This window comes from Anomaloglossus baeobatrachus, chromosome 3 (assembly GCF_048569485.1).
Source record: "Anomaloglossus baeobatrachus isolate aAnoBae1 chromosome 3, aAnoBae1.hap1, whole genome shotgun sequence".
NCBI lineage: Eukaryota > Metazoa > Chordata > Amphibia > Anura > Aromobatidae > Anomaloglossus > Anomaloglossus baeobatrachus.
The window spans coordinates 95,297,286-95,317,947 of record NC_134355.1 but is presented as its reverse complement, the minus strand read 5'-3'; the positions used below and the strand labels follow the sequence as shown (position 1 = coordinate 95,317,947).

General features: G+C 52.2%; 1 protein-coding gene across 1 annotated transcript in view; it reads left to right on the top strand.

Moving 5' to 3' along the window:
• Nucleotides 1-20,662, top strand: part of MCM8 (minichromosome maintenance 8 homologous recombination repair factor) — a 183,726-nt gene that overhangs the window by 53,854 nt on the left and 109,210 nt on the right. The window contains 3 exon segments of the mRNA XM_075339312.1: nucleotides 806-952; nucleotides 2,120-2,223; nucleotides 2,306-2,504. Of these exon segments, the coding sequence (XP_075195427.1) occupies nucleotides 806-952; nucleotides 2,120-2,223; nucleotides 2,306-2,504 (450 nt within the window).

The following is a 20,662-nucleotide window of genomic DNA, read 5'->3' as shown; positions in this document are numbered from 1 at the left end:
TTGGAGGACTTGTTATAGTCTTTTTTTTTTCTTCACATTGATATAAATAGACACTGCTTAATCTTTATTCTCTCTGTTACACTTATTATATGGTTTTCTCACAGATACCTGCTGATTCCTGAAGATCCCAAAAGGAGGTCGCTTTGGAATCTGCTTATTGTCTAGGGACCTTAAACAGTAGGGATTGTCCAAAGTGAAGAACCTTTTAAAAGATGTATTCCCAAGCTTGGAAATTATCCTTCAATCATGAGACTCCCATTAACCCCAAGAACTGGGAGTGATGGTCGATCATGTGCACTGCCAATCCATTCATTTTTAATGAGACTCCGGAGACATCCGAGCACTGCGCTTGTCTGGTCTTCAGCACTCCTGTAAGAATGACGAGGACAGCCAAGAGCATGATTGACTGTGGGGTCCCGGTGGTCAGACCCCAGTGATCGGGAAGTTATCCTTTATCCAATGCATAGGGGATTACGTCTTAACTTGAGAATACTTCTTAGTTAATCTCTTCATGTAACTCATGTTTCACAGTCCGTATAATGAATAATTGCAAATATAAAAATCTATGATTTACCCCGGTTTCAGTGACCGTTCTGAATTTAAGTAATTCTGTTCCCGATAGAGCTCACAACCCTAAACCCCCGATCACAAACAGTCACATGGGCCAAGTACATTGGAAGCCGATTTATCCTATGACTATGTTATTGAAAATGTATCACTGTCCAATACCGTCATCTTCTGACGTACACATCTAATTGAAGCATACATCAACAGTTCCTAAGATGTTACCTCTTTTATGTGGCAGGATGAAATTGAAAGAAAAGGCAGCATACTGGTGGACTATAAGGAGCTTCTCCAGGACAGTGAGCTGACGTCTTCTGTTCTTCTGGCAACGGAGCTAAAAGATATGCCTGAGAAAATACTGGATTGTATGGGGCTGGCAATCCACCAGGTGAGCAGATACGTCACACAAAATATACATGTAGTGAAACAAAAATCTACCTGCACAACAGAAAGTATGCTGAAACAACAATAAGAGTTGGCATGTTTAAGCTCACACCTTGGGGCCTTTTCAAGCTTGTGAGTTTGCATGGCTGAAATGTGGTATATTCACACTTGGCAGATTTGTTGCCGAAATTTCTAAAAGTATTAGACAGATGAGTTGAGTAAATTTTTAGTCTCAGAAAATTCTGCATTAAAGGGAACCTGTCAGGTCCAATATACACCCAGAAACACGAGCAGTTCTGGGTGCATATTGCTAATCCCTGCCTAACTGTCCCTGTATACACTAGCATAGATAAGGAGATCTTTAGAAAAAGTATTGCTAAAGATCTTTTACCGTATGCTAATGAGTGAGGGCAGTAGCCTCCTGGGCATTAGTTCCCCGGCCAGTCTCCCCCATTAGCATGTTAGTACGCCCCTCGGGGCATGCTATCATGCTAATGAATACGCAACGTCACAGGATGATCTCACTCACCTCGCCAACGCGTCTAACGCTGGATTTTGGCTCAGTGCACATAACCCTGGAGTTTGAGTCATGCGCGGTATGAAGCTGGGTGTAAGCGTCCATGCTTCAAACTGAAGTAGTGCGCATGACCGAAACTCCGGGGTCATGCGCACTCAGCCAAAATCCAGCATCGGACTCGATGGCGGCGGAGAGGTGAATGACATCATCCTGTGATGTTGCGTATTCATTAGCATGCTACCACACCCGCAGGGGTGTACTAACATGCTAATGGAGGTGACTGGCTGTGGAAGTAATGCCCAGGGGACTAGTCCCCTCGCTCATTAGCATACAATAAAAGATCTTTAGAAATACTTTCTAAAGATCTCTTTATGCTAGTGTAGACAGGGACGGCAGGGATTAGCAATATGCACAGAGAACTGCTCGTGGTTCTGGGTGCATATTGCACCTGACAGGTTCACTTTAAATGTCACCTTGTGAATGTATTCAATAAGTGCTAATTCCTTTATTTCCACCATTCCTGAAGTTCTGTGATTTCCCATTTATTTTATTGACATTTGAAGGACCTTTTGGATCATGGAGTTTTCCTCTTACATCTGAGGTTTCTATACACTGTGCTGCTATGAAGTTGATTTTATTTGGGTTTATATTCAGGTGTTAACCAAGGACCTGGAGAGACACGCAGTGGAGTTACAGGAACAGGAAGGTCTTCCGTTACAGGAAGACCCCATCGTCAATGTGCCGTACATACATGCAAGGTATCTTGTGTGCACTGGTATTAGTTTGCTAATAATGGAAGTACAGAGAAATCATGTTTAGTAATTGACCTTTCTTCCACAGAGTATATAATTATGATCCATTGACTGCTCTGAAAAATCTTCGGGCCAACCTGTATGGAAAATATGTAGCATTACGTGGCACAGTGGTGCGGGTCAGTAACATTAAACCACTATGCACCAAAATGGCTTTTGTATGCAACATGTGTGGTGATGTTCAGAGCCTCCCCCTGCTGGATGGAAAATATACCATTCCTACAAAGGTAACTGCATTTTTTTTATTTGGTGGGACTACCTGTTTACCGACTGCATCTCCATCAGATATTGGTACGGTTACATAGCAGGCCTCCTATGTCATTCATGTTTTCTCTTGAAAGTGCATCTATGGGAAGATGCTGGAAAACTATTTTTTTTTTTTTTTACAGACACCTATAGATTGCATAGTGAAGTCCTATGTATCCATATGATACCCATGCAGCAAGCTACACAATTGGAGCATTTTTTTCATCCATATATAAAGTGGCATTGTATCATATTTTTATATGTTTTAGCATTATCCATTCTTCATCTTGGTCAGTGTAGATACGCACACTGACCAGTTTACACTCCTCATACTATTTAGACTAACGTCGTCCAATCCCAACAGTTTTTCAGTGGAAATATTGATCCGGTAGGTCTGATTTTGGACTGTTGATCGTATTGCGTCCCGGGTATAAGCCACCAGACGTGTGGTGAGGTCTCTCATAGAGAATAAAGGAGTGCTCGGCCAAACAAGAACAATTGGTTATGAGAAAGATGTCTGACTGCTGAACAATGGTTTGGCAACCGCCACTAATGAGTATGACAGGCTTAAGTTTTCTTTAAAAATTGGAAAAATTTTGTCATCAACACTGAAAATATTGTTTGGAAATTACGACTGTCCATGTTCCCCACATCTATTGCCAACACAAGGGTTTAAAAGGTGCCCACTTAATCCGTTCATGTCCATGGAAGTTGGCAGTTTTACAAAGCTGCACCCGATTGGTTGTATCTGCTGGTTCTCATTGGAGGGCACTCATGCGTTACCACAGTATATACTATATTTTTTTTTATCTAAAGCTTCACACAAATAAAGGGCTGTCTGGGTTACAAAATACATTTCTTTGTCGCTCCATTGGGAGACCCAGACAATTGGGTGTATAGCTTCTGCCTCCGGAGGCCACACAAAGTTATTACACTTTAAAAAGTGTAACCCCTCCCCTCTGCTATACACCCTCCCGTGCATCACGGGCTCCTCAGTTTTATGCTTTGTGTAGAAGGAGGCACACATGCACGCAAGCTCCACAATTTAGTCAGCAGCAGCTGCTGACTATATCGGATGAAAGAAAAGAGGGCCCATAACAGGGCCCCCAGCATGCTCCCTTCTCACCCCACTCTGAGTCGGCGGTGCTGTTAAGGTTGAGGTACCCATTGCGGGTACAAAGGCTGGAGCCACATGCTGTTTTCCTTCCCCATCCCTTAGGGGCTCTGGGCGAAGTGGGATCCTAACCGGTCACCAGGCACTGGAGACTGTGCTCCCTCCGCAGCCCCTGAGGGAATCTGCTGGACAGGAGAACGGGTATCGTCAGGGATAGGCCCTGCTCCTCTGAGGTACTCTGTGTCCCCTTGGGGACGGCGCATAGAGCGCCTGCCTAATGGACGCTGCAGCAGCTGCTGGTGGTGTTTAGGCGCCGGGACTACCGCGCTGACCGCGCTTGTTTGCCGGCCGCGCTTATAACTATAGTCCCCGGCTTTTGCGGCCTAGTGCCGCATATTCCCGCCCCCAGGCCTGCCAGTCAGGGGTGAGGGCGGGACGCTGCGCTGGACGTCAGCGCTGAGGGCTGGAGCATACTTTGTATCCTCCTCCCCCCTCACTGAGCACCGTGGGGCACCAGATTCCCGCACTTTTTATGGCACGCCCACGGCTCCCTCCTCCTCTCAGAACGCTGGCAGCCATTCCTGTCAGCACTTCTGACGCTGGAGAACTGCAGAGACGAGCTCCATCAGCTCTGGGAGGCCCAGGCAGGGAATCTGGTGGTCACACAAACGCTGAGGGCGGTTGGTAAGCCGCACCTGTTACTAGGTGCTTGCCCCTCTGGGTGCCGAAGTGTATATTTATATGTTTTTATATTGTATACATTTATTCTGTACGGCCGCACTTTAGCTTTGGCTATATACCCTCTCTGATTGCTCTAAGAGGAGACAGCAGCATGTCGTCCGCAAAAAGCAAGGGTGCCAAGGCACAGGCGTACTTTGCAACCTGTACCTCATGTGCGGCTATGCTACCTGCAGGTTCCACCTACCCTCATTGTGCGCAATGCTCGGCCCCGGTGACACTCACTCAGCCGGAGCCTCCGCCACTCGTGGGACCCTCGGCCCAGGTGGAACCACCTGCTGCCACTGTCCAGGTGACAGGGACAGAGTTTGCAGTATTCGCTGACAGACTTTCTGAGTCTATGGATAAATGGTCTGCTAGGATACTAGAAGACTTGCAGTCCAGACCTGTTTCACATGTTGAACCTTTTCACTCAGATCCCCCTAGGTCGGCGCAGCGGAGTGCTTCTGGGGCGACTCATAGGTCCCACGGTGAGGACTCTGACACGGACCGCAGTCCCAGACCGACTAAGCGGGCTCGCAGGGAGCTTCCCTCGACTTCATCACAGTGTTCAGGGTCTCAGTATGAGGACTCTCTGGAGGATGAAGCGGAGGTGGCAGATCAGGGCTCTGAGTCTGACGCCGCTCTCAACCTAGATACACCTGAAGGGGACGCCATAGTAAATGACCTTATAGCGTCCATCAATAAGGTGTTGGATCTTTCTCCGCCAACTCCTCAGATTGAGGAGTCAGCTTCTCAGCGGGAAAAATTCCATTTTAGGTTTCCCAAACGTACACGGAGTGCGTTTCTTGATCACTCCGACTTCAGAGATACAGTCCAGAAACACCGAGCATGTCCAGATAAGCGCTTTACTAAGCGCCTTAATGACACACGTTATCCCTTCCCCCCTGACGTAGTCAAGGGTTGGGCTCAGTGTCCTAAGGTGGATCCTCCAATCTCTAGACTGGCGGCTAGATCCTTAGTTGCAGTGGCAGACGGTGCATCACTCAAGGATGCCACTGACAGGCAGATGGAGCTCATGTTGAAATCCATCTATGAAGCTATCGGCGCGTCCTTTGCTCCGGCATTCGCAGCCGTATGGGCACTCCAGGCTATCTCAGCTTGTCAGTCTGAGATTAATGCAGTCACACGTGATTCTACTCCGCAGGTTGTGTCCTTAACCTCTCAGTCATTGGCGTTTGCGTCTTACGCCATGAATGCTGTCCTGGACTCTGCGAGCTGTACGGCGGTAGCATCCGCCAATTCGGTGGCAGTCCGCAGGGCCATGTGGCTACGTGAATGGAAGGCAGCCTCTGCTTCCAAAAAGTTCTTAACCGGTTTGCCATTTTCTGGCGACCGCCTGTTTGGCGAGCAATTGGATGAAATCATCAAACAATCCAAGGGAAAGGACTCGTCCTTACCCCAGTCCAAACCAATTAGACCTCAACAACGGAAGGTACAATCAAAGTTTCGGTCCTTTCGGCCCGCAGCCAGGTCTCAATTCTCCTCGTCCAAGAGACCACAGAAGGCTCAGAGGAACTCTGATTCATGGCGGTCTAAGTCACGTCCTAAAAAGACCGCCGGAGGACCGCTCCTAAGGCGGCCTCCGCATGACTTTCGGCCTCCCCAAACCGCATCCTCGGTCGGTGGCAGGCTCTCCCGCTTTTGCGACGCCTGGTTGCCACATGTCCAAGACCGATGGGTGGGAGACATTCTGTCTCACGGTTACAAGATAGAGTTCCGCTCTCGTCCTCCGACTCGTTTCTTCAGAACATCTCCGCCCCCGAGCGAGCCGAGGCTCTTCTTCAGGCGGTGAGCACTCTGAAGGCAGAAGGAGTGGTGATCCCTGTCCCCCTTCAGCAATGGGGTCACGGTTTTTACTCCAACCTGTTTGTGGTGCCAAAAAAGGACGGATCTTTCCGTCCCGTTTTGGACCTCAAACTGCTCAACAAACACGTGAAAACCAGGCGATTCCGGATGGAATCGCTCCGCTCCGTCATCGCCTCGATGTCCCAAGGAGACTTCCTAGCATCAATCGACATCAGGGATGCTTATCTCCACGTGCCGATTGCACCAGAGCACCAGCGCTTCCTGCGTTTCGCCATCAGGGACGAACACCTTCAGTTTGTGGCGCTGCCTTTCGGCCTGGCAACAGCCCCACGGGTCTTCACCAAGGTCATGGCGACAGTGGTAACAGTCCTACACTCTCAGGGACACTCCGTGATCCCTTACTTAGACGATCTCCTTGTCAAGGCCCCCTCTCGGGTGGCATGCCAACACATCCTGAACATTGCTCTGGAGACTCTCCAGAGATTCGGGTGGATCATCAATTTCCCAAAGTCAAAATTGACACCAACCCAATCACTGACATATCTCGGGATGGAGTTTCATACCCTCTCAGCGATGGTGAAACTTCCGCGGGACAAACAGCGCTCACTACAGACAGGGGTGCAATCTCTCCTTCGGGCCCAGTCTCACCCCTTGAGGCGCCTCATGCACTTCCTAGGGAAGATGGTGGCAGCAATGGAGGCAGTTCCTTTTGCACAGTTTCATCTGCGTCCACTTCAATGGGACATTCTCCGCAAATGGGACAGGAAGTCGACGTCCCTCGACAGGAACGTCTCCCTTTCGCGGGCAGCCAAGGCCTCCCTTCAGTGGTGGCTTCTTCCCACCTCTTTGTCGAAGGGGAAATCATTCCTACCCCCATCCTGGGCTGTGGTCACGACGGACGCGAGTCTGTCAGGGTGGGGAGCGGTCTTCCTCCACCACAGGGCTCAGGGAACCTGGACTCCGACGGAGTCCTCCCTTCAGATCAACGTTCTGGAGATAAGGGCAGTGTATCTAGCCCTAAAGGCGTTCCAGCCGTGGCTGGAAGGCAGGCAGATCCGAATTCAGTCGGACAACGCCACGGCGGTGGCATACATCAACCACCAGGGCGGCACACGCAGTCGGCAAGCCTTCCAGGAAGTTCGGCGGATTCTGCTGTGGGTGGAAGCCACAGCCTCCACCATCTCCGCAGTCCACATCCCGGGCGTAGAAAACTGGGAAGCAGACTTTCTCAGTCGCCAGGGCATGGACGCAGGGGAATGGTCTCTTCACCCGGACGTGTTTCAAGAGATCTGTTGCCGCTGGGGGAAGCCGGACGTCGACCTAATGGCGTCCCGGCACAACAACAAGGTCCCGGCATTCATGGCACGGTCTCAAGATCACAGAGCTATAGCGGCAGACGCATTAGTTCAGGATTGGTCGCAGTTTCGACTGCCTTATGTATTTCCTCCTCTGGCACTACTGCCCAGAGTATTACGCAAGATCAGGTCCGACTGCCGTCGCGCCATCCTCATCGCCCCAGACTGGCCGAGGAGGTCGTGGTACCCAGATCTGTGGCATCTCACGGTGGGTCAACCGTGGGCACTACCAGACCGTCCAGACTTACTGTCTCAAGGGCCATTTTTCCATCTGAATTCCGCGGCCCTCAACCTGACTGTGTGGCCATTGAGTCCTGGATCCTAGCGTCTTCAGGGTTATCTCAAGAGGTCATTCACACTATGAGACAAGCCAGGAAACCTACGTCCGCCAAGATCTACCACAGAACGTGGAAGATTTTCTTATCCTGGTGCTCTGACCAGGGTTTTACTCCCTGGCCATTTGCCTTGCCCACTTTTCTGTCCTTCCTTCAATCCGGAATGGAAAAGGGTTTGTCGCTCGGCTCTCTCAAGGGACAAGTATCGGCGCTTTCCGTATTTTTTCAAAAGCGTCTAGCCAGGCTTCCGCAGGTCCGCACGTTCCTGCAGGGAGTTTGCCACATAGTCCCACCTTACAGGCGTCCGCTGGAACCCTGGGATCTAAACAGAGTACTGACGGCTCTCCAGAAGCCACCTTTCGAGCCAATGCGGGATGTCTCGTTATCTCGTCTTTCGCAGAAGGTAGCCTTCCTAGTGGCAGTCACATCACTTCGGAGAGTGTCTGAGCTAGCAGCGTTGTCATGCAAAGCTCCTTTCCTGGTTTTTCACCAGGATAAGGTGGTTCTGCGTCCGGTCCCGGAATTTCTTCCTAAGGTGGTATCCCCGTTTCATCTCAATCAGGATATCTCCTTACCGTCTTTTTGCCCTCATCCAGTTCACCAATGTGAAAAGGATTTGCACTTGTTAGATCTTGTGAGAGCACTCAGGATCTACATTTCATGCACGGCGCCCTTGCGCCGTTCTGATGCGCTCTTTGTCCTTGTCGCTGGCCAGCGTAAGGGATCGCAGGCTTCCAAGTCAACCTTGGCTAGGTGGATCAAGGAACCGATTCTTGAAGCCTACCGTTCGTCTGGGCTTCCGATTCCTTCAGGGCTAAAGGCCCATTCTACCAGAGCTGTAGGTGCATCCTGGGCATTGCGGCACCAGGCTACGGCTCAGCAGGTGTGTCAGGCGGCTACCTGGTCGAGTCTGCACACTTTCACAAAACATTATCAGGTGCATGCCTATGCTTCGGCAGACGCCAGCCTAGGTAGGCGAGTCCTTCAGGCGGCAATTGCCCACCTGTAAGAAGGGGCCGTTTGTCGGCTCTTTTTATTGAGGTATTCTTTTACCCACCCAGGGATTGCTTTTGGACATCCCAATTGTCTGGGTCTCCCAATGGAGCGACAAAGAAGAAGGGAATTTTGTTTACTTACCATAAATTCCTTTTCTTCTAGCTCCTATTGGGAGACCCAGCTCCCGCCCCTGTTCCCTTCGGGCTGTTGTTTTTTTGTGTACACATGTTGTTCATGTTCAATTGTTCTTTGGTTCATGTTTTCAGTTCTCCGAACATCCTTCGGATTGAATTTACCTTAGACCAATTATAAGTTTCCTCCTTCCTGCTTTGGCACCAAAACTGAGGAGCCCGTGATGCACGGGAGGGTGTATAGCAGAGGGGAGGGGTTACACTTTTTAAAGTGTAATAACTTTGTGTGGCCTCCGGAGGCAGAAGCTATACACCCAATTGTCTGGGTCTCCCAATAGGAGCTAGAAGAAAAGGAATTTACGGTAAGTAAACAAAATTCCCTTCTTCTTTATCGTTCCTATTGGAGACCCAGACCATGGGTGTTTAGCTTCTGCCTCCGGAGGACACACAAAGTACTACACTTAAAAGTGTAGCTCCTCCCTCTGAGCTTATACACCCCCTGGAGAACCAGATCTAGCCAGTTTATCGCTTTGTGTTCAGGAGGCATACATCCACACATGCATTCTCATCTGATTTCTTTGATTTTTGGAAAGAGTTTGAAGAAAAGCGGGTCCATGTCTGGACTCCTGGCATGTCCCTTCTCACCCCACTGTGTCGGCGGTGTTGTAAGGTTGATTCCTAGGCTGGAGCCTTACATGCCGTGCTCCTTCACCATCCCTCCTGGGCTCTGGCTTGAAGTGGGAGCCAGCACGGTCTCCATGCTTGGCAGGAGACCGGTCTCCATCCGCAGCCCTTCAGGACCCTGCTGGACTGGAGCACTCATCCCCAGGGACTTGGCCCTGCGTCTCAGCAAGCTAAGTACCTGAGACGTTTATATATTGGGGGTCCCTGTACATTATTGTTGTGGGAGAGTGTGCTTATTGTGTTTTTTGCCATTTCCGGCGGGTTCTCTAGCTGTCGCCTGAGAACCGCGCCGATGGTGCCTGCGCGCCGCTCAAATTTAGGCCCCGGCTCCGCCGGAGGCCTAGTTTCGGTTTCACTGCCCTTGCATGTCACTCATGCAGAGGGACAGGCTCGGCTCCGCCCGGCGGCCGTTCGGCACAGGGGAGGGACACTCCCCACTGCAGTGTGTGTCCCCTCCCCTGTAGGTCTCTATGGCCCTCCAGATCCCGCTCCTCAAGCAAGTCCCGCCCCCTCCCTTCGCTCCGGCGGCCATGTTTTCAGTGTTCTCTCTGCGATCAGTCACATTGCAGCGCTGGTCTGCAGCATCTCTGCTGAGGTGCTGTGCTTGGGGGTCCGGGCTTCGGGATCTGGAGGGCACACAACACCGCTCCAGCGGTCCGGTAAGCCACAACCGGTCTCCGGTTGTGGACCTCTGTTTATACTCTCTGGGGTTCATTCTCTGGCAGAGCCCCCACTCCAGCAGCATGTCTCACATGAGGAGCAAGGCTCCAAAGCTGTATTCAGTATGCACTGCATGTAAGCTCCTGCTGCCTGAACCGAGCATATTCCCACATTGTGATGCCTGCTCTAACCTGGCGGTGCCTCAGCCTGGAGTCTCACCCCCAGTGGTCTCTCAGGCTGCTCCTGCTCCTGTGGCTGAACCCCCGGCTTGGGTAGAATCCTTTTCTAGGTCTATCTCCCAGTCTTTTGCTGACTCCATGGGACTTCTGTCCAGGACTTTGCTGAACATGCATCAGCCCCCTTCACAGGGTGCCTCTGCTGCTAGGGGTCTCTCTGGACCGGAGCTCACAGAGGATTCATCTGGTCCCAGACCCCGTCCTCCTAAGAAGAGACGCAGGGTTCCCTCTCCTTCCTCGTCCCGCGGCTCTGATTCAGTAGCTGACTCGCAGGATGAGGAGGATGCCTTTACAGGGGGCTCGGAGGCTACCTCCATGTACCCCATTGATCTGTCCGAAAGGGACTCAGATGTTAGTGACTTGATTGCTTCCATTAATTCTGTACTGGATCTCAATCCGCCAGTATCAGAGGAGCAACCCTCTCTGGCAGAAAAGCACCAGTTTACCTCGCCTAAGAGAGCAAAGAGTGTGTTCTTTAACCACTCCAGTTTTCAGGCCGCTGTGACCAAGCCCAGGGCCTGTCCTGACAAACGCTTCCCAAAGCGTGGTTCTAATGACCGCTTCCCCTTTCCACCTGAGGTGGTCAAAGAGTGGGCTCATTCCCCAAAGGTAGACCCTCCGGTGTCTAGGCTCTCAGCCCGGACCGTTGTGTCGGTGGCTGATGGCACCTCCCTTAAGGATTCCACTGACCGCCAGATTGACCTTCTGGCCAAATCCGTATATGAAGCGGCGGGGCCTCGTTTTCCCCGACTTTTGCAGCAGTGTGGGCTCTCAAAGCCATCTCTGCTTCTCTAGAGGAGATGCATTCCCTCGCCAGGGATTCTATGCCCGAATTGGTTCCCTTAACTTCCCAAGCTTCAGCTTTTTCATCCTATGCCATGTCTGCCATGCTGGAGGCTTCTCACCCCACCGCGGTGGCTTCGGCTAATTCCCTCGCTATCCGCAGGATCTTGTGGCTTCGAGAGTGGAAGGCAGATGCTTCTTCAAAGAAGTACCTTGCGGGGCTCCCTTTTGCTGGGTCCCGGCTGTTCGGAGAACAGCTGGATGAAATTATTAATGAAGCTACTGGCGGGAAGAGTACTTCCATGCCACAAACCAAAACCAGGAAACCTGTCCAGGGTAGGAATCAGTCGAGGTTTCGTTCCTTTCGTTCCTCCAACTGGTCGTCCTCTAAGCCCTCGGCCTCGTCCACTAGCTCAGCCAAGGACCAGAAATCCAACTGGCGCCCAAAAGCGCGTCCACAGAAGACCACAGGAGGTGCTGCCGCTAAGGCAGCCTCCTCATGACTATCTGTCCGCGCCAGCAACGTCCTTAGTCGGTGGCAGGCTCTCCCACTTTGGCGACGCGTGGTTTCAACACGTCTCCGATCAGTGGGTAAGGGATATCATCTCCCACGGCTACAGGATAGAATTCTCTTCCAGCCCGCCAAACAGATTTTTTCTCTCAACTCCCCCCTGCTCCAAGGCCGCCGCCTTCTCACAGGCCGTGGCATCCCTGCAGGCAAGCGGAGTGATTGTACCAGTTCCCACTCGGGAACGGGTCAGAGGTTTCTACTCAAATCTCTTCCTAGTTCCCAAAAAGGACGGTTCCTTCCGGCCCATCCTGGATCTCAAGCTTCTCAACAAGCATGTTCAGGTGCGGCACTTTCGCATGGAGTCTCTGCGATCAGTCATTGCCTCAATGACCCAAGGAGATTTCGTGGCGTCCATCGACATCAGAGATGCCTATCTGCATGTGCCAATTGCAGTTTCTCACCAGCGTTGGCTACGTTTTGCAATCGGAGAAGATCATTTCCAATTTGTGGCTCTTCCTTTCGGGTTGGCCACAGCTCCTCGGGTATTCACCAAGGTCATGGCAGCAGTGATTGCGGTCCTGCACCTACAGGGGTTGGCAGTGATTCCTTACCTGGACGACCTTCTAGTCAAGGCGTCATCCAGCGTGGACTGTCAGCGGAGTGTCTCGCTCACTCTCGCCACTCTAGCCCAGTTCGGGTGGCTTGTCAATCTTCCCAAATCCACTCTGACTCCGACCCAGAGTCTCACGTACCTAGGGATGCAGTTCGAGACTTTGCCGGCACTTGTGAAGTTGCCATTAGTCAAACAGCAGTCCCTCCAACTGGCGGTGCGCTCTCTGCTGAGACCCCACCGTTATTCCCTCAGGCGCTTTATGCAGGTGCTGGGTCAAATGGTGGCATCAATGGAGGCTGTTCCCTTTGCCCAGTTCCATCTGCGTCCCCTGCAGCTGGACATTCTCCGCTGTTGGGACAAGCGGCCTTCCTCCTTGCACAGGTTGGTGGCTCTGTCGCCACAGACCAGGAGCTCTCTTCAGTGGTGGCTTCGGCCCCTCTCTCTGTCCCAGGGGCGCTCCTTCCTGGCCCCGTCCTGGGTGATTCTCACCACGGATGCCAGCCTTTCCGGCTGGGGAGCGGTATATCTCCACCACAGAGCACAGGGCACTTGGACTCCGTCCGAGTCAGCCCTTTCAATCAATGTGCTGGAAACCAGAGCTGTGCTTCTAGCTCTCCTAGCCTTTCACCACCTGTTGGTGGGCAGGCACAATCGAGTCCAGTCAGACAACGCGACAGCGGTTGCCTACATCAATCACCAAGGCGGGACACGCAGCCGCCTGGCAATGTTGGAGGTCCAACGCATTCTTCAACTCACACACCCCTTCCCTTCTATTGATCTTTTTTCACAATATATTCATATGAAATTATTTATTTATATACTTTTCACTTGATATTTAATGGATTTTTATATATATTTATTGTATACAATGTTTTTGCAAGGTTATAGAATATTAATTTTCACTATATACATTGGGCATGTACTAGTTGAAGTATACAGTCTTATTTATCTATTTATTTATTTATTTATATACTGAATTAGCACTAATCTGTGTAGACTCTTTGTATGTTTCCTCTCGCCGTTGTCTGACATCTCCCATTAATAGTTATTATTTATGTGGTTTTTAAGTACTATTGCATATGTCATTCATTTCTCTGTAACAGTCAATAAGTTTGCCTCTTTGGATCGGTTTCCCATCCTTTCGGAGTAGTGCGCATGCGCTGTCCCCGTGCGGTGTTCAGTCTGGGAGCGTATCTATAACACTACGAGGTTTGGGGCGGATCTGATTACGTTACATGCGTCACGTGAGTCGATCACGTGGGGCGGCGTTTTGTTGAGAATGAATCCTTATGCCCTCCGTAGTGATGACGCGCTCCTTTTGACTGCACGCTTCATTGGTGTGCACAATGCGCATGCGCCATTTTGACTTGTTCTGATTGGCTGGGGCACCGCATTTATACCCTCACTTTGCCGATATGAAGCCACGCCCCCCTGACGAAGGCTAGCGCCGAAACGTGCGTAGGCGGGACCTGGCGTCATCTCAGCGGTGAGTTTTAAATGTTTTCCGGTTATGTACCTCTCTTCATATATAAGTTCCTCGAGTGATACTACCCACCATGGGGTGTATAATCTAATTTATCCCTGGTATTGGGTTCCCTTGAGGCTATATTGAGCTGATTGTTTATACATCTAACCGGACATCAGGATTTTCCTCACTGCTCATGCACGCCACCTTTTGCACTGTTATGTAATTACACCCCAGCTCTGGTTTTACTTTGTTTCAATAAAGACTTATCTTTTATCTGATTTTTCTCTGATTCTTGTGTGTGAATTGGTTCTGCATTCTTCAATGGGCGGAGGACTCCAAGTCCACCATATCCGCAGTCCACATCCCAGGCGTAGAAAACTGGGAGGCAGATTATCTCAGCCGTCAATCCGTGGACGGTGGCGAGTGGTCCCTGCACCCGGCAGTGTTTCAGTCAATCTGCCGCAAGTGGGGCACTCCGGACGTGGATCTAATGGCATCCCGTCACAACAACAAAGTTCCGGTTTACGTGGCTCGCTCCCACGATCCTCAGGCCTTCTCCGCGGACGCTCTGGTTCAAGACTGGTCCCAGTTTCGTCTGTCCTACGTGTTTCCCCCTCTAGCTCTCTTGCCCAGAGTCCTGCGCAAGATCAGAATGGAGGGTCGTCGAGTCATCCTCATTGCACCGGACTGGCCCAGGCGAGCTTGGTACCCAGACGTGCTCCATCTGTCCGTAGAGGTGTCGTGGCATCTCCCGGACCGTTCAGACCTTCTCTCGCAAGGTCCGTTTTTCCGCCTGAATTCTGCGGCTCTCAAATTGACGGCGTGGCTCTTGAGTCCTGGATCTTGACGGCTTCTGGTATTCCTCCTGAAGTCATCTCCACTATGACTCGGGCCCGTAAGTCTTCCTCCGCCAAGATCTATCACAGAACTTGGAAAATTTTCCTGTCCTGGTGTCGCTCTTCCGGCCATCCTCCTTGGCCATTCTCCTTGCCGACCCTTCTGTCCTTTCTACAGTCCGGTCTGCAGCTAGGACTGTCCCTCAACTCTCTCAAGGGACAAGTCTCAGCTCTATCAGTGCTGTTCCAGCGGCGTCTCGCTCGGCTGGCTCAGGTCCGCACCTTCATGCAAGGTGCGTCTCACATCATTCCGCCTTACCGCCGGCCCTTAGATCCCTGGGACCTTAATTTGGTTCGCACGGTTTTGCAGAAAGCCCCCTTTGAGCCCCTTAGGGAGGTTTCTTTGTTTCGTCTTTCACAGAAAGTGGCCTTTCTGGTGGCCATAACTTCCCTCAGGAGAGTCTCTGATTTGGCTGCGCTCTCCTCGGAGTCACCTTTTTTGGTTTTTCATCAAGACAAGGTGGTTCTCCGTCCGACTCCGGACTTTCTTCCTAAGGTGGTCTCTCCTTTCCACCTTAACCAGGACATTACCCTACCTTCCTTTTGTCCGACTCCTGTTCATCGCTTTGAGAAAGCGTTGCATACTCTGGATCTGGTGCGTGCTCTCCGGATCTGTGTGTCTCGCACCGCTGCTCTTAGGCGGTGCACTTCTCTTTTTGTGCTAACCACAGGCCGGCGCAAGGGCCTCTCTGCTTCTATGCCGACCTTAGCCCGTTGGATTAGGTCGACCATTTCGGACGCCTACCAGTGCACTCAGATGCCTCCCCCGCCAGGGATCAAGGCACATTCGACCAGAGCTGTCGGTGCCTATTGGGCTTTCAGGCACCAGGCTACGGCTCAGCAAGTCTGTCAGGCTGCCACTTGGACTAGCCTGCATACCTTTTCGAAGCACTACCAAGTGCATGCTCATGCTTCGGCAGATGCGAGCTTGGGCAGACGCATCCTTCAGGCGGCTGTCGCCCATTTGTGAAGTTAGGCTCCGCCTACTTAGTTTTTCTGTTTATTTCTTTTTCGCTCTATTGGGAGACCCAGACAATTGGGTGTATAGGCTATGCCTCCGGAGGCCGCACAAAGTACTACACTTAAAAGTGTTAGGCCCCTCCCCTTCTGCCTATACACCCCCCGTGCTCCCACGGGCTCCTCAGTTTTTTGCTTTGTGCGAAGGAGGTCAGACACGCACAGCACAGCTCCACAGATTAGTCAGCAGCAGCTGCTGACTATGTCGGATGGAAGAAAAGTGGGCCCATATAGGGCCCCCAGCATGCTCCCTTCTCACCCCACTCTTGTCGGTGGTGTTGTTAAGGTTGAGGTATCCATTGCGGGTACGGAGGCTGGAGCCCACATGCTGCTTTCCTTCCCCATCCCCCTCTGGGCTCTGGGTGAAGTGGGATCTTACCGGTCTCCAGGCACTGAGACCGTGCTCCATCCACAACTCCTGTGGAGCCTGATGGATAGGAGCCGAGTATCATTCAGGGACATGGCCCTGCATCTTGGAGGTACTCTGTATCCCTGTGGGGACCGCGCACGGCATCACCTCAGCTTTGCTGGGTGTGCTAGTGCACCGGGGACCGCGGCGCTGACCGGGTCTATATGTGCCATTACACACTCAGCGTCGCTGAGTGTGTTTATATGTAAGGGCTACCGCACTAACCGCCGCTGCCATGGGACACTGCGGCGCGGCTGGGACTTGTAGTTCGCCGGGGACTTTCACGCCGGCCGCGCTTTTACGGCGGCCGCGTTTATTACTAGAGTCCCCGGCTTCCTTGCGGCCTAGTTTACTTTTCTCCCGCCCTCAGCCCTGACAGGCAGGGGGAAGGGCGGGACGCTGCACGGAGCGAGCAGCTCTGAGGGCTGGAGTATGATTTACATACTCCACCCCCCTCACTGTGCACGGTGTGAGCACCAGTTCGCGCTCTTTCTCGGCCACGCCCACAGCTCCCTCATCTCGTCAGGACGCCGCAGCCATTCCTGTCAGCTCCACCGACGCTGCAGAAGAGGGACAAGTCCTGGGAGACCCAGACACGGTCTCTGGTGGCCTCACAACCGCTTTAGGCGGCTGGTAAGCAGCACCTGTTGGTGCTAGCCCCATGGTGCTGTAGTGTATTGGTACATTATTTGTGTATCATATATACTTTACACTGTATGAGCACAGTGCATTCTGGCTATATACCCTTTTGTGTAACTCAAGGAAAACTATAGCATGGCGCCCACAAAAGGCAGGGGTGCCAAAACACAGGCTTATTATGCTGCCTGCGCCGCTTGTAAGACCCCACTACCGGCAGGTTCCACTGACCCTCATTGTGTGCAGTGTTCGACCCCTGTGCCACTTCTTCAGCCGGAGCCTATGCTAAGAGGGGCCCAGGGGGAGACACCTGTTGACACTGTCCAGGTGACGGGGACTGAGTTTGCTAAACTCTCTGAGACTATGGCTAAGATACTAGAAGCCTTGCAGTCCAGGCCGGTATCTCAGCAACGGGACCCTGTTGAATCGTTGTTCCCGGGCCCCCCTCAGTTGGACCAACAATGTCCTCCCGGGGTATCTCCTACATCCCAGTCTGAGGGTTCTGACTTAGACCCCAGCCCTAGATTGACTAAGCGGGCTCGCTTAGAATTTCCCTCGACATCATATTGTTTAGGGTCTCAGCGGGGGGAATCTTTGGTTGATGATGCGGAGACAGCTGATCAGGATTCTGATCCTGAGAGCGCTCTCAATCTTAATACTCCAGACGGGGACGCCATAGTGAACGATCTTATTGCGTCCATCCATCAGTTGCTGGATATTTCTCCCTCAGCCCCTCCGGCGGAGGAGTCAGCGTCTCAGCAGGAGAAATTTCGTTTCAGGTTTCCCAAGCGGACACAGAGTATGTTTCTAGACCACTCTGATTTCAGAGAGGCAATCCAGAATCACCATGCTTGTCCAGATAAGCGTTTTTCTAAGCGCCTTAAGGATACACGTTATCCTTTCCCCCCGGACGTGGTTAAAGGTTGGACTCAATGTCCCAAAGTGGATCCTCCAATCTCCAGACTGGCGGCTAGATCCATACTTGCAGTGGAAGATGGGGCCTCGCTCAAAGATGCCACTGACAGGCAGATGGAGCTCTGGTTGAAATCCATCTATGAAGCTATCGGAGCTTCTTTTGCCCCAGCATTCGCAGCCGTATGGGCGCTGCAAGCTATCTCAGCAGGTCAAGCGCAAATTGAAGCAGCCACTTGCACGGCCGCGCCACAAGTGGCATCCATTACCACCCAGACCTCGGCAATTGCGTCTTACGCTATTAATGCTGTCCTGGACTCTGTGAGCCGTACGGCGGTGGCGACCGCCAATTCGGTGGTACTCCGCAGGGCCTTGTGGCTACGGGAATGGAAGGCAGATTCTGCTTCCAAAAAGCGCTTAACCAGTTTGCCAATTTCTGGCGACAGGCGGTTTGGCGAGCGTCTGGATGAAATCATCAAACAATCCAAGGGAAAGGATACATCCTTACCCCAGCCCAAACAGAACATTCCCCAACAGAGGAGAGGGCAGGCGAGGTTTCGGTCCTTTCGGGGCGCGGGCAGGTCCCAATTCTCCTCGTCCAAAAGGTCTCAGAAAGAACAAAGGAACTCTGATGCATGGCGGTCTAAGTCACGTCCTAAAAAGAACATTGGAGGCACCGCTAACAAGGCGGCTTCCTCATGACTTTCGACCTCCTCTAGTAGCATCCTCGGTCGGTGGCAGGCTCTCCCGCTTTTGCGACGCCTGGCTGCCACAAATAAAAGACCGCTGGGTGAGAGACATTCTGTCTCACGGTTACAAGATAGAGTTCATCTCTCGTCCCCCGACTCGATTCTTCAGGTCTTCTCCGCCTCCCGAGAGAGCCGAGGCTCTTCTGCAGGCGCTGGGCACTCTGAAGGCAGAAGGAGTGGTGGTCCCTGTTCCTCTTCATCAACAGGGCCACGGTTTTTACTCCAACTTGTTTGTGGTCCCAAAGAAGGACGGGTCTTTCCGTCCTGTCCTAGACCTGAAACTTCTCAACAAACACGTAAAGACCAGGCGGTTCCGGATGGAATCCCTTCGCTCCGTCATCGCCTCAATGTCCCAAGGAGATTTCCTTGCATCGATCGATATCAAAGATGCTTATCTCCACGTTCCGATTGCCCCAGAGCACCAGCGCTTCTTGCGCTTCGCCATAGGAAACGAACACCTGCAGTTCGTGGCACTGCCATTCGGCCTGGCAACAGCCCCACGGGTTTTCACCAAGGTTATGGCTACTGTAGTAGCGGTCCTCCATTCTCAGGGTCACTCGGTGATCCCGTACTTGGACGATCTGTTGATCAAGGCACCCTCTCAAGAGGCATGCCAACACAGCCTCGACGCTACCCTGGAGACTCTCCAGAGTTTCGGGTGGATCATCAATTTGCCAAAGTCAAATCTGACACCGGCCCAATCGCTCACATACCTTGGCATGGAGTTTCATACCCTCTCAGCGATAGTGAAGCTTCCGCTGATCAAGCAGCGGTCACTACAGACAGGGGTACAATCTCTCCTTCAAGGCCAGTCACACCCCTTGAGGCGCCTCATGCACTTCCTGGGGAAGATGGTGGCAGCAATGGAAGCAGTCCCTTTCGCGCAGTTTCACCTGCGTCCTCTTCAATGGGACATCCTACGCAAATGGGACAGGAAGCCGACGTCCCTCGACAAGACCGTCTCCCTCTCTCAGGCGACCAAAGCTTCCCTTCGGTGGTGGCTTCTTCCCACTTCATTATCGAAGGGGAAATCCTTCCTACCCCCATCCTGGGAAGTAGTCACGACGGACGCAAGTCTGTCAGGGTGGGGAGCGGTTTTTCTCCACCACAGGACTCAGGGTACGTGGTCCCGGCAAGGGTCCTCGCTTCAGATCAATGTTCTGGAAATTCGGGCAGTGTATCTTGCCCTGAAAGCGTTCCAGCAGTGGCTGGAAGGCAAGCAGATCCGAATTCAGTCGGACAATTCCACAGCGGTGGCATACATCAACCACCAAGGCGGCACACGCAGTCGACAAGCCTTCCAGGAAGTCCGGCGGATTTTGATGTGGGTGGAAGCCACGGCCTCCACCATATCCGCAGTTCACATCCCAGGCGTGGAAAACTGGGAAGCAGATTATCTCAGTCGCCAGGGCATGGACGCAGGGGAATGGTCCCTTCACCCGGACGTGTTTCAGGAGATCTGTTGCCGCTGGGGGGTGCCGGACGTCGACCTCATGGCGTCCCGGCACAACAACAAGGTACCAACGTTCATGGCACGGTCTCAAGATCCCAGAGCTCTGGCGGCAGACGCCTTAGTTCAGGATTGGTCGCAGTTTCAGCTCCCTTATGTGTTTCCTCCGCTGGCACTGTTGCCCAGAGTGTTACGCAAGATCAGGGCCGACTGCCGCCGCGCCATCCTCGTCGCTCCAGACTGGCCGAGGAGGTCGTGGTACCCGGATCTGTGGCATCTCACGGTCGGCCAACCGTGGGCACTACCAGACCGACCAGACTTGCTGTCTCAAGGGCCGTTTTTCCATCTGAATTCTGCGGCCCTCAACCTGACTGTGTGGCCATTGAGTCCTGGATCCTAGCGTCTTCAGGGTTATCTCAAGAAGTCATTGCCACTATGAGACAGGCTAGGAAACCAACGTCCGCCAAGATTTATCACAGGACGTGGAAAATTTTCCTGTCGTGGTGCTCTGCTCAGGGTTTTTCTCCCTGGCCATTTGCATTACCTACTTTTCTGTCCTTCCTTCAATCTGGACTGGAAAAGGGTTTGTCGCTCGGTTCCCTTAAGGGACAAGTTTCAGCGCTCTCTGTGTTTTTCC